Below are 24,369 nucleotides of genomic sequence, written 5' to 3' on the forward strand. Positions count from 1 at the left end.
CCCTTCGAAGCAGGGTATAGCCAGGAGTTGTTCTGTACCACTAAAAACTGGCATGAAAGGCATCCCTGAAAATATAGCTAAAGCCGTTAGTGCAATCCTTCCAGTAGGTAGTATGTGTTAGGCTACTCCTACATTGGAAGCGGAGTCGATCTGACCGGCCAAGCCAGACCAGTCTAGACTCGGCACTCCTACATTGCAGCTAGTTTTCAGTAAAGCTTCCATGCAACTGGAAGAAAAAACAAACCTGTTTGATTGCTATCGGACCTGTCCAGACCCGACTCTCGTCGCCGGAACGTGCACTGGCTTCAGTGTAGGAGGGGCGACGGTGCGTCTTGTGTTTGTTTTCTTCAGACCCGCTCAGATCGTCTGGTCGGGAGAAATTCCGCTTCCAATGGAGAACCGGCCTTAGGGAGAGAAACATTTTGGAATTTTTTGGGTTTACCACAACTTCTTGAATATTTTGCTTGTGTTTATCTTTTATCTTTATCTTAATTTACAAGACTGAATCAAAATTGAAACTTTCTAATCATAGTGCACATTGCAGCAACGATATCTCGTTTTGTCGACATTTTAATACAATTTATTGATGAGTATCTTCTCCAACATTAAACGAGTGTTACTTCCTCTGTAGATATTTTCTTCTTTTTTGTAACAGAAGTTGATGAAACTCATTGCATATGAGGGTGCATTTACAGATCACAGTGGGGATCACAGTAAGTAAATTAGTGTGACATTTGTCATTACACGAAACTTAAAATTTCAAGTTCGATCAGTTTGGAGAATAACAATGAGGAAGTATGACCACTCAGAACGTTCATATACGGAAATTAAATGTAGTACACACAGACAACTTAAAGAACAAACTCAAGAGTCGCGCGGATGAAAATTCAAAAGCTTCGGATCGTCAATTTGCTGGTGACCATGCTCGCATTCAAGTGCAAGGTAAAGTTATCGAAAATATCATTGAAAGGGTAAAAAATAATCCAATAAGCTCTCGACTAGCATTGCGGGACCATGAACATAACGTTACCAAGCAGACAGATCGTCAAAACTGTAAACGGGTCAATTCCCAATCATGCAATGATGCGGTAATTAATATGAATGAAATTTCTAAGCCATCCCAACCTCCGAAGCTGCACAATCCCAATGCAAAAGATACAGAAGGGGATTACGAAATATTCTCCATAAAATCAAGGGGGCACTCTAAGCCGTATTCTCCAAAGGCGACTACCAGTAAACTGGTTCAGACGTCTAGTTCCAAACTAAAGCACAGAAAGGAGAGCAAGTCCAAACAGATTGAAGAGCTGAAAAGTCAATTGCAGGCGATTGTTAGTCAAAAAGATAAGGGGAAGAAGGAAATTTATATAATCACTGGGTCTCATGCGCCATTTAAACTTGACTCGTCATCAAATGAGGATGCCAACAATTATTTGCCCTTAGAATATAAATCGGAAGGTCACGATCCGAATTCGAAACTACGCAAAGATAGCGAGACGCAAAATGTGAACCGGTTGGATGGAAAAAAGCCCCAGGAAGAGGTCAACGTATTGTCCATGTTAAATCGGGGAGATCTCGAGAGCCGTGGAGTTAGTTCTGGAGGGGTTGCCTGCATTTCGACCGCAAGTCAAACGCGCAGACGAAAAATTCCCCTTACTAGTAGCGAGTATATTAATTTGTCCGAACCGAGGAGGAAAGAGAAGGATTTCCCAAAAGTGATATCCACCAAGTTGAGGTCTAAAGAACATAGATGCAAGCGGAGCGATTCGGCAATTGGAGAAAAACAGAGATGTGTGGACGAAAGTGGGAGAAAACATAAACGTGCGAAGCATCGAGAAAGTAGGAGGATTTTAGGTGTTCTTAGTGGTAACGAAGTCTATAAGAAAAGGAATAGAATGCTAGACGATATAGAGACGGCATACTTAAAGCATAAACATGTACTGCCTAAAGAAGCGGCGGAAGCTTTGGAAAGAAATATACAGAAGTGGAAAGCTATGAATACCGAGATTTATAAGTCTAGTGAACAACACTCTCATGTTTTAGACTTAGAGAAGGTGTTAAGAAAAAATCGAACCAATGAAGAGAACACGAAGTCACCACATGCGATAAACAAACCGAACGATTTAATTCTTATGAATGCGATTGTAACGGGAATGAGCGACGTTAATTGCAAGAAGGATACGATGCACATTAATAAGATTCCAAAGTTTGTACGATTAGAAGGAATACAAGAGCAGGCGGTGGCAACTGGAAGTGCAAGTAATAACGGCGAAGGGCAGCACTTGATAATCCCTAATGACGTAGTTTGCGTTTGTCCAGATCAAGAGATGAGACTGGAGGTTAGTTTTTCTCATCTAAATGTAAAACCAGTTGTCAAAGTACGCTCGTCGCTTGAATCCCAATTAAATTCACCAAACACGTTGCTCCCAGCATCAAGGAGCCCCATCGACAACTTTATCGCAGATAGTGAGTTAAAGTGTCTTCGTCCGAACCAACAGATTTCACTCGTTAGCGGAGGTCTTAGTTTTAACGTGGATGGTGTTGAACCGCCAAAAAAACAAAAATCTCACATTCCCTCAGCATACGTGCCTAAGAAGAACAACTTTTCCGGGTTCAAAAAGCTAGAATCTGTAACGTTACCAATAATGGAGGTACGTAATATTAACGCACCAGATTGCAATAATCCACTCAAGTCGTCTTCCAAACCATGCAGAAGCAGTCGTGCGCAAACTCGTAAAAAGGAAAGTCAAAAAGTGCGCAAATCTTCAAAATCTTCAGCGTCCAGCTCGGAGTCGACGCTTCAATTGACGCACATTCTTGATGAACATGCAGATACGTCGTGCGCACCTGAGAGCAGAAACCAGGACGAGTTGCGACATTTGTTTAAGTCCGACCAAGATGCAATTGCAGCGTTGAAGTACTTACCTCCAAAACGTAGAGAGGTGCAAGACCCTCCGAAGGCGAGGAGAAGTAGAAAATTGCGTAAAACTGTCGTATCCGTTTTCGAAATAAAACCTACGCAGCTGGTATCATCAGTTATAAGTGTCGGAGGAAATGAACGTGCTTCAAAAGAAACAGAGCTATTGTTTAAGTCATCGGATGGCGAAGCGTCCTCGTCGAATATGAGAGGCGAGATTTCGAAACTGAGTCTTAGTGACTCATTTCAGTCTAATGGCAAGGTAAGAAAAGGGAATGATGGTATTAATGCAGGGGTACGTAGTCCTATGGGGAAATCACAAAACACGGGGAAGATGAAAAGAGATCGGCCCGCGACTAGCAGGGAGAATGCGAAGGAAAGACGAATTTCGTGCCCAAGTGAAATGTGGGGTAGTAAACGTCCACTTAGCCTGTCCGGTGTGTCTACTTCAAGTGGAGTTTCACTCAATTCAGAGAATGACCACTTAGAGACCAACGGACCAATGGCAGCTGAACACATAACGCTTCCGGTGGAGATTACAAGTACCGCTTTGACCAAAATTACCGAAGAAACCGTTTCCCAAGACACCTTTGAAAGTTCGGATCTAAGCATTGCGGCGACAAAGTCAGCCGGCGGCAAAATACAGAAGAGGAATTGTGGAGAAATTTGTTCGGAACTAAACGTCAGCGGAAGGGAGAAGGGAAAATATAAATCTAAAGATATTAGCCCACCGTCAACGTCTCACTCTAACCAACCACTAACTGCAATAGATGGTCGAGGTAAATATCCGTCGATCTTTATTTCATTTCTATTATTTTGTAATATTTTAGATAACAAAAAACCCAAAGGAACCGGTGTCCCAATTCTCACTAATGTTGCCGAAAATAAGGCTAAATATTCAATGAGCGGCGCAAGGAGTCTGCAAGATGAAGAAATTCGTCGATTAACGGAAACTGTTAAAAACAGTATCCTAAATGAGATTCAGGCGATGAATATGGCGAACATGAATAACTTAATGCAGCTCATCCTGAAGACCAAATCAAGCAATAGTAGATCGGGATCGAGTCTGAAATTAGCTCAGAGTACCACTAGTGAAAGACAAACTAACGGAAACCGTAACGTTATTAGAGAAGGCAAAAAGCCACAATGTGAAATTAAGAACCCATTTAACGCCCACCAACAAGTAGTTATAGTACATAGTTGCAGTACAACTCAAGAATCCAATCTAATAAATACTAAGCGGGTCCCCTCTGCAGTGTCACTAGGCAATACCTCGACAAGGTATCAACGGAGTTGCAGTAAAATTCCAAAAAGTATCAGAAATCCCATCATCAGAAGCGGTTCCGCTGTGAGATCACCGAGGATCTCAAATAATGAAAGACTTTGCTCAAAGTCGGTCACTAGCGACACAAAAACTAGCTTGACGAGTGGCTTCAAAGAAACTTCAACGGCTAAACTTGCCAAAGATGGTAAAAGCTTGAGCAAATTTGAAAAAAGAAAATTATATGACGATGCCCTTCGCCTGAAGTGCGCCAAGCCAAAGAAGGACGATGTACCTGTTGCAATTTTTCACCATCAGGGTGTTAATAGCGTGTCAAATTTGTCGATAAGCCCGGAAAATATGGACAAAAACGATGGTGATCTTGGTTTCGACCATCAAGCTCAGATGCAACCCCAAAAGCGTGCTGAGGATGACGAGAACGTTAAGCCAAGTATTTCAAAACAATCCAGCCAGCCCCAAGTGCCATTGGAAGTAACGGAAGTGACAAAATCGGACGAAAGGGAAAATATCTATCAAACATTTACAGTTATGGCTAGTCATCCTAATCTAACAGAAGTTTTTAAGGAAAAATTGGAAAAATCGTCTTTTTCGGGTTCGAGGCCTATCGTAGGCAAAGAAAGCTTTCATTACCCATTGAAGAAAGTGGAAAGTTTATTTCATTACAACAGAAGGAAGACGAAAATTGACGACTGGGAAAATTCCTTAGACATTAACAGTAGCCTAAAAAAGTTGTCGCGGGATTTACTGGATGCAAGGAAGTACAAGCCACTTGATTGCATACTTCCTAATAATAATCTGTGTAATATGTACAGTCAAAGCGCTAGCAGTATTGAATCGTCCAAAAATAAATGCTATAGAAGCAGAAACAATGCAGCATACACCAAGTGCAACGGAAGAGAACGTAGCACAGGCATTCAGAGAAACGACTTTACCATTCAGTTTCCCACGAAATTGGAAAAAAAGCAAAGAGGAAATTACTTAATTTTTAAAATCGACCAAAATTTGCAAAAGCGAGCTGCATCGGCAACTAGCGAATCATACAAAATGTTCATGAATAACCGCGACACATCAAATACAGGTGCCTCGTTAATTGTACGTTCAAAGGAATCTTTTTTAGTAAAGGCCGCGCCACTTTCAGAAAGTGGATACGGAAGTGTTAATGATAAAGAAGATCGACATACGTCCAGTGCTAGCGATATACAAAGTAAACCATCTGTCTCGACGATTTTATCTGCGACCAACAACAGGGTAGATCATCATCGCGATATTGACAAATTTCCAGGCAAAGAAATTCATTTCGACGAAAAGTCAAGTCAGACTGATTGCAAACACAGGGACAAAAGCGAACGAGAGCAAAGAAAGATTTTGCGATACATTCAGTCTTCGTATACCTTGAAAGACCTTATTCTCTCGGACTCTTCTTTTCACGCGAGCGTCGCCGACTTCGTAGAGCAAAGGGTGTCAGAAGATCACATAAGGCCGATCATAGAAAAATCCTTGCACGATTTCTTAAGTCGTATGGAGGTTAGAAAAGGACTTCGGCCGGATACCTTAAAATGCTGCGAAACGGATTCGTTGCAGATTATCAACGCCCCATCGATTTCCGATTCAATCACACCAGATCCAACCAACAAAGTGATCCAACCCGTTACAAGTAAAAGTGATACTTTGAGTGATCCTGCGAAATTATCTCCTGCGATTGAATCTGTGCTAATTTCGAAATCGCCAATTAGAGTGTTTCTCAATTTAACTGAGACCAATCATGATTTCAAAGTACTTGAAAAGGATCAAGCCGAAGGATGCGAGGTCGAAAAAGAAGATCGCAACAAACGATTGGAGACAGGAAAGCAATCCTGCCATCGACTAGGCGGACTTGATCCCTCTGAAAGGGCGTCTTTAGACATGTTTGGTAAAGTCCTTCAGCTGTATGAAAAACAAGAGCAAATGGTCGAGGATTTTTTTACCTCCGTGGATCTTGTACCTTCTCAATTTGATTCGGCAGATGGCAGTAACACTTCTCTGTCCCGCCACAAAAGTAGATCGTCAATATTAAGCGTGCTCAAGTCGAAAATGTCTAGGGTATTTAAAATTCGTGAAAAACAAAATAATGTTTCCAGAGTACTAACGGCGACAGGGGACGGGATAAAGGAGGTTGAAAATTATTCCGTCAGCATACGGAAACCCTTGTCGGAGCTTTGTACAGCTGCTGGTAACTGCAGTGATGAAGAATTTGAAAGCCAACTACCAAGCATCATTGCAAATGTAAAGGTTTCTTATTTTTTGATGAAGCTCTCACATTGTTAATTTTAGGCAAAAGCTTGGATCGAGGAGGTGAACTCGGTGCATGGAATTCTTGCACAATTGCTTCAATGTAAGCATGCACTTAAAACCACCCAGTATTTTGTACCTTTGCTCGAAGCTGTTGCAAATAACCGCGTTACCAGTCTGATTCAGCTTCACGCTTTATTAAAGATGCTGGAGAGCGTAGAAGTTGGTAGCATCCCAGACTCTGAACAGGTATATGCGTTGGTGTAACTTCTTAACGTAAAATTCTATTGTTCTGACAGCGTGGTCGACTTCAAAAGCGTTTTGGCAGTATCCATCATACTGCGGAAACAGAAGCAAAATTGCAAGAGAAAGTTTTAGGCAACAAGGCGTTAATGCTTTTAAAAATTCTCGCGATCAAATTTGAAGCAGTAGAAGAGCACCACGCCATTAAAATATCGAGATGCATCGGTAGAGGTTTAATTGCTAATGAGCTCGGCCTTGAAGGTAACTTTCCATCTTAATTTTCCATCTTAAAGCAATTTCATCTGTTTTAGCTGCAATGGCGTACTTTGCGAAGATGCACATTTTCAAAGACTTTCAAAATTAAAACAAACAGCTTTATTAGTATAGAAATAAAATAAAATTAATAATAACGTTCTTGTGGTTTTTTACGGCACAACATTCCAAGGTATGAAGCTGCCAGGTTTAGGTTCACTAAGCTGAAAATCGGGGGGGTTTTATTAACACGTCGACCATTTGAAATGGTCACATACCTTTGAAGTTAAGTTGTCTTCACAGGCCATACGTATCTTTGCCGATGTTGCGGGTGCTGTGAATTTGAAGTTTGTAGGTGACAGTCCGGCGTCCCTTCTGGCGTCTTTAATTGCTTCGCGTATCGCGAAGTAAACCGAAGATGCCAGAAATAATGGTGGTTCGCCTACGGCCTGTTAGAAATAATTAGCGAATACAATTTTTTTGGTTTTACACGCTTGCCTTTGACGAGTAGACAGCTCGCGGATTGGGAGCTCCTTTAAGTAAGGATACGTTAAACTCCTGAGGAATATCGGCGAATCCTGGAATTTTGTATGCGCCTGGGCCTCGCGTGAACATGACACCCTTAGGAGAGTAGACCATTTCTTCCAGTGTAAACAAACCGTAACCTTGCATAAAGCCACCCTCAATTTGTCCTATGTCAATGGCAGGATTTAAACTTTCACCTGTTTAAATAAGACGAATTAATGTCCAGTTGTAGAGGAAGTTTACTATTACCCAAATCCATGACAATATCCGTTCTTAAAACCTTGTGGTCGCCTGTGAGGCAGTCGATTTCGACTTCACTGCACGCCGTTCCGAAAGTAAAATAGTTGAAGGCCATCCCAGAGTTCGTCTCCATGTCGTATCCAATATCAGGAGTCTTGTAAAAGCCTGTAGATGATAAGCTAATTCTGCTTACGTATGCCGCTAAAATCCATTCCTCCCATGTTCCTTTTGGATTTGCTTTTTTAATCGGCTCCAATCGTTCTTTAATAGCGTTGCATGCATTCTGTAAAAAATTGAATTCCAAACATTTTTTGTGGAACTTGTGCACACTTAGAGGTCATACTCAAACAGTGGGCAGAAAGATTTGAAAAGGCAAGACTCTCAAGTTTGGATCTAAACATGTAAAATATTAAAAATAGTTCCTTAGTTAAATTCAGATTGTGGCACTCAATTCAATCACGTAGGTCATGGCCTGGGACCATTTCTTTAACTAGACCTTGACTCTGAAATGAGCAGCGTGTCTACAGTAATGACTGGTTGAATGAATGGTTATCAATTTTTATTTTTAATGTGTAATTATGTACGTGGCTTTATCTACCCTGTTTGCGTTCCTGGTCAAGTTTGCAGCATGGGCCACTGACCTGATTTATGTAGTTTGGAGATGCGGGGGCGGAGAATCAAGAAAGAAAAACAACGTATCCTGCGTGGTAAAATCGGGCGAGCTCTACAAAAAGGTTGTGATGAATTCTTACAACACCGAAATTGATTACGCGTTTTCGATTGAGGCACTGAACTGCAGATCTCGAATCAGTGGAAAATTTGTATTGAATTCCCGAATACGCAAATTTCTGGAGAGTTTTAGACTTTATTTTGCTTGAGTAGTGGAAAAATTTTATTATTTGAAAAATAGGACGAGGCAATAGTGAATGAAATTGCAACTTACTAGTTGGATAGAGGACGATGAAGACCTTTGGCATCACCATCATCATTGTCATAGAGATACCACTGGCTTTCGTGTGCATTATGACCGGTTAATGGCTTGGGAAAGTTATTGGCGACAGTCGGACAGGTGTTAACAAGCGATAAGGTAATCGTAGTGTTCTTTACGTGCCCGAAAAGCTCAGTCAGAATTACTCATGATATATAGAGAATCGTGTGAACCGCTGAAATCGTAATATTAAACGGCCGTGGATTTTTTTATGGATGGCCTTTGTGCGCACATGATTCGTAGGGTTAAAAAAAGTAATTAGCGCCATTTTGGGGGGTGTTAAAAATTCAAAAGAGGAGTAGGGATTAGTCCAGAAGGAATAGGGATAGGGCATTCGGTTTTTGACTAAAGAATGTCACGCAAGTGGTGGGTTATAACTTTTTTTAGAATTTTTTCAAGCGTAAGGTTTTTTCGCGCAAGGTTTAAGGTCTACAATGAGTGTAGTACCGGAAATGGACCAGCCCCCCCCCCCAAACTTAAGCCAACAAAACGTTTGTTAACTAAGTTGCTGAGTGTCATAAAACCAAGCGAAATTATACGTATAAAACAAGAAACGGCGATAAAACCTGCACGAAAATTCATTAGCGGTCAAGGAGTAACTTACCACTTGTCGTTTGAACATATGCCGAAAGGATGATCGTGAAAGTTAAAGCGAAATAAACTAGTTCGGATTAAAAATTTCGTATATAGAACTTTCTAAAAAATTTGCTGAGGCCACCTGCGCATGCGCGATCTGCCTTTTCTTTTATGTCTAAGAATATGTGATACCAAATTTGGTTCCAATCGGTTCAGCCGTTTAGCCGGAAATAAGAGTACAGATATAACCGATAGACAGACCGACAGCATCGAGATTTTGTTTGATTCGGATTCCTGGTGCTTCAAAAGCAATGCAATACCTCTCTTATTAACGTGCGAGTGGCAAGAATTGCGAGCGAACGTCTCCGAAAAATCAATAAAGTTATTAGAGTGACAGTTTGCGCAATGGGGGTTTACAATATAGTTGAATTCCGTAGTTCTAATTTAATAAGCGTGTACCTGAAAGCATAAAACAATTTTTTGGACAGTAAAAGTATATTTAAAAATAGAGGCTGATTAGCAAAAAAATAATGAACATCTGCGGTTTTAAGGGTTTATTCAAAACGATATGATTGTGGCGGGCTCTGTGATAACCCTGACCAATCAGCTCCTAGAACCATTCAGAAGACATAACGACTTGGCAATATTGCAGGAGAATGTCATTTGTAACTTGCGTCACCTGTCACAGGCAATTGTCACTAGTCACTTGTCGTTCACTTTCGCGTTAAGCTGGATTCACATGAATACGAAATCCAACGCTACGGTCATCCGAAATGCTTATCATTGGTCAATAGTTTGAAATGTCAAGCACATTTCAAATTATTGACCAATTATAAGCATTTCGGATGACCGTATCGTCGGATTTCGTATTCATGTGAATCCAGCTTAAGATTTCTCCTAACACGTCAAATCCGACAAACGTCAGACCCTCGCACAAGGTTGCCGGCTCACTTCTACGTGATTGGTTGTAGGTTTGTGACGTATTTAGACTGAAGCGTTTCAAATTCGGACTAAAAACACAGCTTTTCAATAATTTTGGGTTTATTTTACCCGTAAATAAAAATTGAGGACACACGGGTCTTTTTATTTTTAATGTACTTAGTAGATCAGAAATAAAAATGAAGCCGGGATGCCTCCATTGAAAATTTTTTCCCTTTCGAAAGTTAAAGTATTGATAGCTTATTCGTTGCAAGCGAAAGTTACTTGACGGCGGACAGTGAACGTACACGGTTCAATGCCCGATTAATTCCACCTGAAGCGTCAATCTGCAAAAGAATCCTGAAAACGTCAACGTCAGTCCTCCCGGAGATCCAGGTTATCGTCCATTTTCCACCTATTTGTACTGTAGGACATCCAGAGGACATAAGGTAGCGTAATGTTTTCTTGATTTGAATAAAAAAAGACGATCGGTTCTCTATAAGAAGGTGCGTAAAGATATTGGAGCCGCGTTGTATTCTATAAAATTATTATGTGTGAACTTATTTAGGAGTCTGCGTTTTTTTCGTTTAAGGTGGCAACAAGAAGTCAGTCCCCCAAGGGGAAACCGGAGAAAAGAACTAAATCGAAAATAAGAAGCAAGCGCAACATCTTCAGATGAATTGTACGATACCGGATGGAACGGTGAACCTATGACCACATCAACGAATTGTCAACCCAAAAGAACGAATCCGATGAAAATATACAACGGACAGGGGTTTGAGCCCGAACTATACATAATGCCCTTTTTCCCTTCGCTCTCTCCTAAAAAAGTCGCGGGAGAAGTTGCGAATCGACCTACGTATTGACAATGGGGCGGCGGTATATTTAAATTCTCCCAGTGGCGAAGCAAACAATCATTAATTAAGGACACGCAGCAATTAAAATCCAAGGTTAATGGCCGAAGTTAAGGTTTCGCCTGGCTGAATCGAACTTTCCAATCTAAAATGGCTCACCCAGATTATTCAAAAAGAGCCAGTATTGTGAACTGGAGGATATCCCAAACATACTTCATTTGAATGCTGCAAATGTAAGCCCTTTGGGGAAGGCGCAAAGAGAACAATATATACAACGGCCATAGCTATACGCCAGTTGATAGGGATATAGAGGGGTCTGCACAACATCTGTCTGGCATCTGCCTATTACAGTTGAATAGATGGTGCGTGCGTGGTCTTGAATTTACAACACCTACTGGCGTGTTCAAGAGGTTCGTCCAACAGATTAGTTCCTCTGACGTATCTTCCATAACAGACCCCTCATCAAAATCCTAATAAGTGACCAAGAAGGGGCGAAGATAAGCTCCAAAACCAATCAACAATAATTAATATTCTATAATTCAGAACAGTAACGCACACCTTTGAAAAATGTTTGATAAAGTGTTTTTTTTTACAAGTATCAACATGTTTAGGGCAATAGAACTGGTTGGCTTAGCATAAAACTTTCTCAAAAATCTAAAAAGCCGATGACGTACACTCGATGTTGAACAACAAACAGTTCCATGACGCATTTACTTGCGTAATGTGCACTCAATGAACCGTACCGTACTTTCATCACTGCAACTTACCATAACAGCCATTCCATTTAAGTCCGACCCCGAACTTGCAGCGGTAGCGCTAGTATTTGGTACTTTGTCTGTGGCTGTTTCGGAAATGTGTATTTTTTCATGAGATACACCCAATACACGACTAGCAATTTGAATCATCTTAGTATGTAGTCCTTGCCCCATTTCCGTTCCCCCATGAGTTAATAGTACCGAACCATCCTTGTAGATGTGAACCAATGCCCCACTTTGATTCAAGGTGATTACTGTAAACGATATACCGAACTTTGTCGGCACGACACTAATGCCACGTTTCTTCCATCTATTTTCACTACAAAAGAAATAATTCATTAGCGCGAATCTTATTATTTATTAATCCCTTTTACCGATTGTATTTTTTAACTTCAATCCTTCTTTGGTGGAAATTGGACGATTCAAGGCATTCGCTCCAACATCTTGTCAAATTGCAATAGTCTATCCTCTGATTATAATGTGTAATATCGCCTTCTTGGTATAAATTCATTTGGGAGACTTCTAAAACGTCTCTCTTGAGATATTCCGCAATATCGTGTATCATATTTTCGGCAGCGAACATCCCTTGAGGCCCCCCAAAACCTCTAAACGCTGTGTTTGAGGCTAAATTGGTTTTGCACACATATCCAAGAACCCTACAATTTGGAATCTTGTAACCATTTTCGAAATGAAACATTGCTCGTTCCAGGATCTGAAAGATTTAATATCATGAGTTCGTAATCGATACCACCATGCACTTACCGCTTCTGATAGATCAGTGGTATTTCCTCCATTATTGTAGATGACGGCTTCTGCTGCTATAATTTTGCCACTGTCGTCAAATGCCGTCTTGTATTTAATTAAAAACGGATGCCTAGTTCCACTTATTAGCATATCTTCATCTCGATCTAACATGCAACGTACTGGACGTTTCAGGCGGTTTGCTGCTAGTGCAACTGGCAGCCCTACCAAAAGAAACCGCGACTCTTTTCCACCAAAACCACCTCCCATTCTTTTCACTTTGGTAATTACCTTGCTTTGGGGAACTTCCAATGTGTGCGAAATTAGTTGCTAAAACGAACTTGAGCTTTTTCTAAGATTTGCATGTTCAGCACTTACACTTAATTCTGATGGATGTTGGCAGGAAGAGAATATTTCAATTTCATCCTCTTCTTTGGGCACGGCAAGTGTGCAATGGGTTTCAAAATAAAAATGTTCTTGTCCGCCCATTCTGCATTCACCCTCTAATATGTGGGGTGCCTTCGCAAAAGCCTCCTCTACGTTCCCCCTTTCCATCTTCTTTGGGATGGCATTAAAGAACGATTTATACTTTATCGCATCTTCAATGGTCACAATAACCGGCTCCAATTCTTCGTATTTAATCTGAACCATACGCGCGGCACGCTGTGCTGTTACCTGATCAATTGCAACCAGTGCACCAACAATTTGTCCGTTACACGTCACCGTCTTAGACGCGAAAATTTCCTCGTCGTGAATTATTGGTCCAAAGCGATTACAGTGCGACGACAGGTCCTTGGCGGAGAAGAAAGCATGAACTCCCTCAGTTCTCAACGCTTCTGAGGGATCTACCGAAATAATGTTTGCGTGGGATCTCGTGCTTGTTACTAGAGCCAAGTAGAGCTCGTTTGAATAAGTTGGAATGTCATCGAGATACACCGCTTCGCCCGTGGCTTGCTTGAATCCTGATTTGTGCTGGATCGGTTTCCCAACGGTGTCGTATTTTTTAGTGGAATTGACAACTTCGAAGAACTGCGAACTTTTTGGTATGTCGCTGTGAAAACCTTCAATTCCACTTCTGTCTCGCGCACTAATCTGCCTTTGTAACTGCTTTGATATAGACAGAAAGGCTCTGAAGAAGAAGCTGAGAGTGAGCGATCTCCTATACTGGATCATTCCTCCTGGTGCACTTGGGGAGAGTGGTAGATCTTGAAGTAGGTATTCGTATGCCATTTCCAAGGTTGATTCATTCCAAGGATGTCCGATCAACGCCCTGCTGGTTTTCGGTGCAGTCACTGTGATCGGGGCCATTCCTCCAAATCCAAAGCTAATATCTTCAATCGCCAACGACTTAGGCTCAATGGTTACGTTAATAGCACAATTTACAATAGCTATGTCATCTTCGCGTCTACGCGCCTGTTTGTACGCGCAAAAGTGTTGGTTCTCTTGAGTATAAGGTATAATAATACCCACGAGCACTTCGTCGCTCTCAACGGAGTTTTTTCGATAGCCAGTAAAAAACGTATCATCCATTCGAATCCTTCGTATCCCCCGCTCTTTGCTACGAAGTTCTAACTCAATTTTCGACGCGAGAAAGATGGGGTTCAAATCGGAAATTGGCGAGCCGGTCATAATGTTTCCTCCAACTGCCGCCACGTTTCGAATTTGCTTGCCCGCAAACCAGTTTAGCATATCGGTAATTGCCTGGAATACGCGGGTTTTGTACTCAGGTTGCAATTTGATTTCTGATTTGAGCGCAGCGTCCATGTCGTCCAATGTCACCGACGCGCCCACGTAAAGACCGCTGTCTAAGGTGTTTATTTTGACCATTTCTTCTATGAGAATCGGCTGGATGAATACGGAATACCGGCAGTGCTTGAATTTAACCTCTACCCCAACTTCGGTGTTGCCAACTATTATTTTGGCGTCGCGATGTTTCAGCTTTAATTCCAGTAGTTCACGTAGTTCTGTTGGTCGATACCAAGAGACACCTTGTTGCGTAAAGATTAAATTTTGCCGATCGAAAGTGTCGTACATTTTTAGCTCGGGTGGAAAGATCGGTTCTTGCGTCGCATCGTATGGTGCAAATTCGTTTGGGTCAAACAGGCTTTCCGGGTCGTTGTGAGTGCCATTAACTCCATTGGTTAGCTTGCAGCACTTGTCTCCCATAGAACACGTTCCGTTAGTCATTGTGCTGTTTTGCATGAGCTCCCAGTCTTCGGCAAAGGTCTTGTAACCTTCAATAATTGCTCTATAGCCAGTACATCTGCACAAATTTCCTTGAAAGGCTATTTCTAAGTCTTTCATCGTCGGTTTTGGCAGGCTCCTCAGCAATGAGTACATGGACATCACGATACCGGGAGTACAAAAGCCACATTGAGACCCGTGAGATTTGGCGATTCTCTCTTGAACCGGGTGTAATTTAGTTTTTGTAGAGCCTATTCCTTCCACCGTAGTTACTGCGAGCCCATGCATTGCACATACTGGGGCCAAACATGCATTCACTGCTAAATGTCTGGATGCAATGGTTAAGAACTCTACCGGTTTAAAAGTGTTTTAAAAAGGATACATGAGTTTGTTTTGTTTTCTGTCGTATTTTGACACCATAACAGTGCAGGCTCCGCAACCACCTTCTGCACATCCTAACTTAGTACCACATAGTCTTACTAGAAAGTTAAGGAATTGTACCGTCACACTTATTATACGCAAAACAGAAAAGGATACGTTTGTTTCTTAAATAATACAGCAAGGTCCATTCAGGATTAACATTTTGCTCGACCACCTAAAGCACGTGCATCACTAAGCGATGAAAATGAAACCTCTATACCTTACCTTTTTTCCATTAACGAAAAAGATGAGTGTAGTTTCATACTTCACCATCATTTTCAACTACGCGTTACTGACGTACACTCTACTTCTACTAAAAGCAAATGACACAGTATTTCTCAAATGACTACTGTTATCGTTATTAATTACAATAACCTTGTGACCTTTACCGTCATGATCTCATTATCGTCAAATCAAGCCCGATTGAGGTTTGCATCTCTATGTTTAGGTCACAGGGTTCGTTCCTTCTCCTGGAAACTTTTTAGCGATATTATACGTATAGGAAATGTATTGTGGTGATCTAATCTAAGTACCATTTGATTATCTTTGGTAGCACCCACTTTCTGTATTTTTTAATCGCACTAGGAACTTTTAAAGTCACTTATTACGCAAAGTGGAAATGTATGGTGATAATTTTGCAAGTAGTCTTTGAGTGTTTACTATTTAAAGGTCGCATGCAGGTTAACAGCCGACGATTGACCTGTTAATACTTTCGCACGCAATATTAATACTTTGAACACATCCTTTCACTATTTTACATTATTTTATCTGGGTCAGTAGTAATACCAGGTGGGAAAATCCTGGTAAAGGTGATTTAAAAGATATTGTTTTGTTAGGCGTTTGGAATTTCAAATTGTTTAAAAACGTACGTCAAAAGATCCTTGGAAAGTCATAGTTTTCCTTACAATAGTATCTTAAGAAACAAGTGTTTAATCAAAACAATGAGTTGCAGGTGCTTTAAAGACCAATTATACACGCGTTTCTTTTAGTATTCTTTATTATACCTGCAATATAATTTAATAATAAGGGAAATAAAATAAAAGCGTATTGATGTTATGCTCCAATATATTTCTAATTAAGTGCGCTCTTTATTCGTAATTCCATAATTGCAATGGACATGTCACTTGAAATTTGCTTATAAACATCACCGTCCATTCAGTGGATTGTTGCAGAAGCAGACGATAGGTTGGTACGTGCAAAATCAAAATGCAAAAGTCGAAATGTATAGAAATGAATAGAATAGAATAGAAATGTATAGAATACGAAAGGCTGTTGGCGTAGATGAAGGATCTTTCAAACAAAGTCTTAAACGCATTGATAATGACGGCATATATGAAGGAAATGTCGACAGTATCTTTTACCCTTTGGTGGATGCATTCAAAACTTCAATCAATACTGCGATTAAAGGTGGAACGATTCTGATGCAGGTATAATAAAAAAATCTGTTTCGTTCCGTTCTTCTCTACATAGAAAAAATATGACATATTTTCACTTATAATTGCACAAGAGGTTTGTATTTTACCGAGTAAATTTGGGTTGTTTAGGTCATGAAAATCTGTTGCCTAGCAATTAGACGAGAAAAACTGTCAACTAATAAAAATGCGACACCGCAGGTGGAGCATTTTTAGGTTGACAGTTTTTCGAGTCCAATTGCTAAAAGGAAACAGATTTGAATTGCCACAACCCAAATTTACTCGTTTAAATACAAACCTCGAGTGTAATTCGGCAGGACAATTTAACGAACAAGAAATTCACCAACTAATCAATTATTGACAGACGTCAAACTAGTCATATGGGAAAGGATAATGCGATAATTGGTTCGAAAATGAATATGTGAAAAAACCAAGGTTGTTTTATTAGAAAGGTTGTCTGGTAACTCTAAACCAATAGAATGCTTGCATTTTGAAGGCGGGAAAACGTCATCCAGAATTCACATTTAAAATTGCTCATAGGTTCAATGCTAATAAAAGGGGTAAAAAATTTAGTTTTTGCAGTATATTTTTGGATTTATATGGGTATATGTATATGGGGGTGGTTCTTATATTGGAAATCTTGGAAGTTTATCGACTTTCATCTTTAAGCAATCAAAGTATTGAAAAAATGAGTGTGGTGCGTAAGCTGTTTTACATTGCACGAGGACTTGTGAAAATGTAATCAAATTAATTTTAGAGGTGGAAATGGATCAAATTCCGCGTTCTACAAAATAGGAACCACCCCTATGTACCAATACCTAGCCTTTGGGATTTAAAACTCTAAACATTCTTTAGCGGATGACGCCAAATAAATTGCTGTTGCGTTTTATGGAATATGTATATTTATAGTATGTACAAAATAGTAACCGAAGTGCACACGGCGAGCTCTGTCGTGGGGTGAGCCCAGATGCAGGTCTTCTGACTGATGGAGTGTGGCGCGAGGTCGAGTTGGAAAGGCGACCTGGTTCTGCAGGTGGAAAGCTTTTTGTTTCTTGAAGTGCAGTCGAAGCAGAAATTGCGATGCACTTTGCAGAGTTCGTGGCTCTGCTTTTAAACGTTTGCGGCCAGGGACGCTACGCTTTCATCGGTTGGTCGTTTTGACCAATGAGGGCGCCGCACGTTTTAGTTTGCTGCCAGATGTGAAACATTTTCTTACCCATTCTTTAAGAACGGTAGGGTCCTTTGGAAACGTAAAAACCGAGATTTTATTTACACCAGGATGAGGAATTTTAGTGTCACCGCCACTCATCTAAAAAAATACTTAATTGTAACATACAAAAGTGCATATAATTGTTGAACTAACCTTTCAATCACGGCTATGAAAACCCACAAAATTCACAAACTAAATGTCTTTATATTCCACCAAACAGGTATCTACAGCTAAAATATGTCCTTATGCACTTCAAAATTCTACAAATTTTAAACAAATAAACTATAACTCAAGAAAAATAAGCACCCACGCGATTACAAACAACGTTGAACGTCAATGTCAGAATTCTCGATGACGTATACATTCCGTCCCTCCCGCTTCCGCCCACATAGTTACCAGGTAACCTTTGAAATAAAATAACCTTGAGTTGAATTGTCATTAAAAAACTATACCTTGTCGATTTAGAGGAGAAGGGAAACTACCCCACACGTCCTTTTAAAGCGTTTCACGAAATGAATTGATTAGGCTTTCCGTGGAATGACGAGTTACAGTCAATACCTATACGACATATTTTCTTTACGTTGCAAATGGCATGACCCTCCCTTGATAAGGTTCCCTCCAAGAAAAATCGAAAACTGGATCGCTTTTAGAGTAATACAGTTGAACCCTTTTGTGACTCGCTCATGTATAATTATCTCCCGTTGCGCGTTCTATGGAAATTTTCAGGATAGTGAAACCTCGACCGCGGCACAACTTGCGTCAAATTCTCGAAGACGGTAATCGAGTTGTTGTTTATGTACAAGAATAAAAATTCAAATTAAGCTAAACTACCCTACACACGCTAATTTTTTCGCTTGTTATTTGAGTTTTTTCGTGAGAAAAATGCGACTTTAAATCCGATTTTAGCGTGGATTGTTTAACTACAACCGAGTTTTGTTTATAGTACGACTTATTCGAAATGAGGATCACCGAACATAGTGTAACTTTGTCTTTCTAGTTTAACTTTATACGGTCGCAATGTAAGAATAACTTTTTACTCATAGGGGCGAAGTTAATATTAATTGTTTTGTTAACAGTTGAGTATCTAAACAAACACTTTGCAAATAGGTAGCCTAAAAAAATTAAGACTACCCTTCATTAAAATTAAGTGATTAATATTTTTGTCATGTGTATTGTTCCGTGCGAAAGAGAAGACCGCAGCGTGCTGCTCGTGGTGTAGATATCGAATGTAAGAAAGTGCGCATGTACTCTCTCCATGTGATAGAAGCAGACAGAAATATGAATTACCCTAATTTTAATGAAGGTATGAGTAAACGCTTTAAAAATATGAACTGAATTATTTATATTTCTAATAACATAATAGTTATTTATTTAATCAGTGGGATAACGGCCTCATTAACTTACGAATGCGACAATTGCGCATACGAGGGCGTTAGCCCGAGCTATTGTAAGAGCATGAGTATGTTAATGGCCGTTAGCCCAAGTATTAAATACAACTTTTTATCTGCGACTGTTCTTCTACTGCTAAAAACGAAAAATAAATTTGATGCATTTTTTTAAATTTCAATCGAAGTAGCATAGTTAGCAGTTTTCGACGCCATAGAAACAAGAAAATCCTAACGTCAAGAAAATTTGTACGTCAAAAATTTTGCTTCTGATTTCTTTGCTTATGTCATGAGTGAGTCTGGAACTCTTCCATCAGACGTTAATGTTTACAATATATAATCTTGATAGTTGATTTTTGATCATACATTGTTTTGACAAGGGCTTATCCCACTGAGTGTGGTAATGAAGTTCTTATCCCACTGAGTGTGGTAATTAAGTTCTTATCCCACTTAAAATGACCGGGATAAGTGAGAGTTATCCTACAGACGCAGATAAAACACGTTTATTCATCATCATAATACCTTCTCAGTGGTTGCTATTTTAATTGCCATGTCACCACAAAGGGTAGTCTTGACTTAATTTTTTTAGGCAACCCATTTGCAATGTGTTTGTTTACATATTAAGATTGTTAAATAATGTATTTCACTGGATAAACAGATGAGCTACTCCGAGTTAGGTTTTCCTGCAGTTTTCCTAATTCGTAAGGTAAATACCGGAGTAGTATAGAACAACTTAAGACCTTCTGCAGAGGCACCTCTAAAAAGCATTATGCGGGTCACTCTGTAATTGGGCGCAAGCCTGTTGAGGGTCCAGAACAAGAGAGGGATAATAAATAAAAAAAAAAAAAAAACCAAGTTCCTTTTATGTTTGCTTATATCTATATCACACGCGCTTCCAACCTTTCGTATGAAGCAGTACATATTTGCTACATATAGTGTGGTGTATAATATCATTCATTCATTACAAATTGGGAAAGCCCCGGGTATTGATGAAATTCCTAACAAGTTAATGAAGTCCTGTTCGAATATTATCGCTCCGATAATATCTAGTTTGATTAACCATTGTGCATCTAAGGGTACATTCCCTGAAAAACTAAAAAAGTCTTGTGTGATACCAATCCACAAAAAAAGGGACAAGAAACAGGTGTCAAACTATAGAGGAATCTCGTTACTTAGTTCATCTTCCAAAATATTTGAAAAGTGCATCTGTAACAGACTAACTACATTCCTAGAAAAATATGATATGATATATAACAAACAGTATGGGTTTCGATCAGGATCGTCAACCGAATTAGCCACAATACAGCTAGTACAACATATCAACAATAAACTAGATCAAAACGAAGAATGCTTTGTGGTATACTTCGATATAAGAAAAGCATTTGACTGCATTAATCTAAATTTATTATCAGAAAAATTGAAACAATTTGGTATACGAAATCCCATTCATGATCTTCTACTGTCTTTCTTGTCAAATCGGAAGTCTGTCGTTAAATTCAACAATACGTACTCCAATGAATATACGCTCAATATTGGAACACCCCAAGGCAGTAATCTAGGGCCTATCGTTTTCCTTTTATTTAATAATGACTTGCCCAGGTATATTAAAAATGGAGTAACTTTCATGTACGCGGATGACACGGCTATTGTTGTTAACGCAAAGAACTACAATCAAGCGCAAGAAAAATTAAGGCTTGTGATCCAAAAATTTTTAGAATGGTGTAACAATTATAAGTTGCACATCAATTCAGATAAGACCATTGTTATGAATATGAAACCCACCGAAAACGGACAGGATATCTTTACCCTAAAGGTTAGCAATAATGACATTTTCGGCTCAAAATCGACTACATACCTAGGAGTGAAATTAGATTATCATTTGCGCTGGGATGAACACATTGAATACACTTGTTCAAAGCTAAATAAATCATACTATCTAATAGCCCAACTTAGGAATCGTTTCGATGCAAAAAACCTGCTTAACATTTACTATGCTATGGTGTATTCCCATTTAAGCTATAATATCATCTGCTGGGGAGCGAGTTCGAAGACCCACAGACTCTTTGTTTTGCAAAAACGAGTTATACGTTTAATTTTTAAACTCAAACCAACAGAGTCACGTAGAAATATCTTTATTGTAAATAAAATCTTGCCACTACCATGTATAATATACAAAATTCTATGCTTTATGCACCAGTACAAACATAACTTGCCAAAATGCGGCGATACACATAGCCACGATACAAGAGAAAAGCACAAGATTCTGCCGATGAAGCATTGCCATGCCTTCTTTGAAAAATCTCCCTATTATATGGGAACTAAGTTATTTAATTTACTTCCATTAAATATTACGAGAATTGGAATACAAAAATTTAAGAAACTAGTCAAGTGTTCCTTACAAAAGAGGGCATTTTACAACATTAAAGAATTTATACAAGAGTCCCATAACTCATTTGATCCTATTTAATCTGTGATATGTATTGTACCTGACGCTTCTATAATTGTAAAACAATTGTTAAAGAAATATATATTATTATTATTATTATTATTATTATATTATTAAATTTTCCTATACTTAAATGAAATGCAAATTCGAAAAATCTTAAACTGCAAAGCAAACTACCCTTACACAGTCTGGAAAATGCGAAAATATGCTTAAGACACTAATTCTTGAGCACGGTGTATCATATTATTTTAACAGTTTTTACTTTTTAGAGATTAGTTAAAGCGTGTACCTTATTTGCGCAAATTCGAACTATAATGATCCTGTCTCGCTTGTATTAGAAGAGCAAAATTATTTTGTGAAAGAGGATATACAATACAGTGACATTCATTTCGAAGTAGGCATAGGTATTTGTGTGTATTGTTTTCCCTATGTCTACTTTTAAACGACAAAAACTCTTCTGAAGAACACCTAATTTTATGCAACAAAAATACCTTTTTAAAACAAATGAAGATCTGGCTGCCATATTAATTAATTGGAATATTATTGCCCTGGTTTCCGTATTTTTATTTTCGTTCGTGTGCCATGTATTCAACTGAAAAATGGTGATATTGTCTATAATAAGAAGTGGATATACGTGTAATTAATTGGTTGAGGAACGCAAAGTTACTTAGAGTCGAAGTGTGAACGATATTAGTTATCTAGACTATGGGAGAATATATTTATTAGATAATCGAACATCACAAATTGTTATATTGGATTTGACATTTCATTGGGTACGCTTCTTCTCAGTCCTCAGTGCTTTTTAATCGCTCTAGTGACACTTTGGCCCTAGCTTTGGTCTCTTAAATGGAAGAAAAAACACGTTGATTTAATTCACGTAGTAGAGAAAAGTGTTTGACCTTTGCTAGCCATTAATTGTGCATAATACTCACAGTTATCTTGGCATTCAAAACAAATAGTTGTTTGACACATAGCAATCTAGATGTGGGTATGTTTCAATTTTAAATGTCATTAAGAATAACGCAGCAATTGTTTTTACTTTCCTCACTAGAAAGGAAAATTACATTTTCTTCGCCCTTTTTAGAGACGAAAGTAGTTGTTTCTAAACTAGTTTCAGAAAAAACTTCATTCATGCGTGTGACGGCCGAATGACTTGATTTTGGCAGATATAATATGTAGCAAAGGTTTTTAGAGGAATTTTTCGAAAGACAAAAAATGTGATGGAGTTGTGCGTCTGGTCTGTTCGTCGCGTCGGTTCCTCGCCTAACTCGAGAACGAAAAGATGTCAAAGTTTCATCAATCGATTTCTACGAGTTCAAGGATCAGTGTTATTGAATATCCCCGGATTAAAAGTCTGGTTTCTGACTGCGAGCTGAGTGACAAAAAAATCACCTACTGAAAATTGTATGCGATTCTTTGCATCTTGTAATATTCTTTCTGCTTCTCTTAAAATTGAGGGTATTTGAACACACAGGGCTAATTTGAGTATATGATTGAGGTGCTAAATTATAATAATACACTATACCTTGGATGAATTCTTGGAGCACATTTGTGTTTAATTGAATCAATTAAAAAGGTCTTAATGAGAAATTGTTTGGGGCGGCTCAAAACCCTGCCACTGTTAAAAAAGTGGGATGAAGCGGGTACCAGCACTCGATGGAAGAACAAAGTTGATGAAAAGTGGTATCTGTACTACTTTGTACGCTCACTGTACCGTTGACCTCATCACTGATTTCAGTTTTGTGTAAAATATACAGTACATAGTGCCTGAAAAGTATGGAATACTCTTTGTAAATATCATATTTATCGGAAAATGGATTAAATAAGAGCGGATTTTTTGTGCGTCATAAATTGATGGTCATTGTTATTTTGATGATAAACAAAAGCACAGCGAAAATCATTTGATTTTACGCCCTGTTGACTGCTGCTGTTGTGCGAAACGTTATGAATTGAAATTGAGATCGCAATTCGCATGTATCATAGGTACTTTAGCACCTTTGAATATAATAATTTTATATTCAAAGGATAGACGTGGTAATGGGAACTAACCTTGGAACCTACATAACAATCGGACTACTTCGCTGTTTTAAAATGTAAATATATAGTAAATACTTTATATAAAATAATAGAAAAATGATCGTACTCACAAGTATTCCTGCTTTACCTAGAACTACACCGTATCATTGCTATAGCAAAGATCATGCGGTAAAAACATATTATATAATATGTAACTGGTGATTATATGCGTGTCAAAATAAATTATAGAAGAAACAAATGAAAGTAGTGGGAATACTTTCGCCTTTGAATATAAGCTTTCGCTGAGAATAGTGGCCGTGATGGTTAAATAGATTGATTCAATGTTAATTAATCCTACTTTTTATGTTACATTATTGTGTATGTGCGATTCGTGCTTCACATGATAGCTACTAATTACCAAAATATGTCGCCTTGCCGATTGGTACGGTCAAGCGTTGCTAAAACTACTTGGAGAGAGACTGAAACTACTGGACTCGCATCCCGTATTTTTTCTATTAAAAACAGCTCTTGGAATCCCGAAACTAATGTACACCCTAAGAACTTTTCCATGCTGGCTTCATCCTGAATACCTCCACGATATCGATGATATAACGCGTGAATTGCTGGAGGAAATCACTAATGTCAAACTGGGAGAAGATCAGTGGATCCAAGCAAGTCTCACTATGAGAGGATTAGGAATTAGGAGAACATCACAACTTTCAATATTAATTCTGGCGATG

The 24,369-nt window shown here is 39.1% G+C and overlaps 2 protein-coding genes across 3 annotated transcripts; one reads left to right on the plus strand and one right to left on the minus strand.

The window, feature by feature from the left end:
* The first annotated feature begins 634 nt into the window (after positions 1–634).
* Positions 635–7,097, plus strand: LOC116177443. The gene is made up of 5 exons (XM_031496418.1): positions 635–3,693; positions 3,745–6,458; positions 6,507–6,713; positions 6,764–6,968; positions 7,019–7,097. The coding sequence occupies exons 1-5, from the start codon at positions 798–800 to the stop codon at positions 7,069–7,071; spliced, it is 6,075 nt and encodes a 2,024-aa protein (XP_031352278.1). The 5' UTR covers positions 635–797; the 3' UTR covers positions 7,072–7,097.
* On the minus strand, positions 7,065–23,803 carry LOC116177444 (xanthine dehydrogenase). 2 transcript variants are annotated; one of them, XM_031496419.1, is made up of 12 exons: positions 23,761–23,803; positions 15,386–15,473; positions 15,278–15,335; positions 15,123–15,219; positions 12,935–15,068; positions 12,578–12,886; positions 12,190–12,527; positions 11,828–12,134; positions 7,734–8,007; positions 7,458–7,681; positions 7,238–7,408; positions 7,065–7,183 (listed from the first exon to the last, which is right to left on the minus strand). In XM_031496419.1, exons 2-12 carry the CDS (start codon positions 15,434–15,436, stop codon positions 7,133–7,135), a joined length of 4,014 nt encoding a protein of 1,337 aa, XP_031352279.1. In that variant the 5' UTR covers positions 15,437–15,473; positions 23,761–23,803; the 3' UTR covers positions 7,065–7,132. The 2 variants fall into 2 exon arrangements, with proteins under 2 accessions (XP_031352279.1, XP_031352280.1); XM_031496420.1 differs by lacking the exons at positions 15,123–15,219; positions 23,761–23,803.
* Positions 23,804–24,369: the final 566 nt, after the last annotated feature.

This window comes from Photinus pyralis, unplaced genomic scaffold (genome assembly GCF_008802855.1).
Source record: "Photinus pyralis isolate 1611_PpyrPB1 unplaced genomic scaffold, Ppyr1.3 Ppyr1.4_LG7, whole genome shotgun sequence".
Taxonomy (NCBI): Eukaryota; Metazoa; Arthropoda; class Insecta; order Coleoptera; family Lampyridae; genus Photinus; species Photinus pyralis.

Bases quoted from the DNA above. Each gene is read 5' to 3' on its own strand.
- LOC116177443 (XM_031496418.1), top strand. From the start codon at position 798: ATGACCACTCAGAACGTTCATATACGGAAATTAAATGTAGTACACACA. The intron at 3,694-3,744 runs GTAAATATCCGT...GTAATATTTTAG, and splicing joins AACTGCAATAGATGGTCGAG to ATAACAAAAAACCCAAAGGA. The intron at 6,459-6,506 runs GTAAAGGTTTCT...TGTTAATTTTAG, and splicing joins TACCAAGCATCATTGCAAAT to GCAAAAGCTTGGATCGAGGA.
- LOC116177444 (XM_031496419.1), bottom strand. From the start codon at position 15,436: ATGATGGTGAAGTATGAAACTACACTCATCTTTTTCGTTAATGGAAAA. The intron at 15,069-15,122 runs GTATCCTTTTTA...CATTGCATCCAG, and splicing joins AGAAAACAAAACAAACTCAT to ACATTTAGCAGTGAATGCAT. The intron at 8,008-11,827 runs GTAAGTTGCAGT...AATTTTTTACAG, and splicing joins TAAATGGAATGGCTGTTATG to AATGCATGCAACGCTATTAA.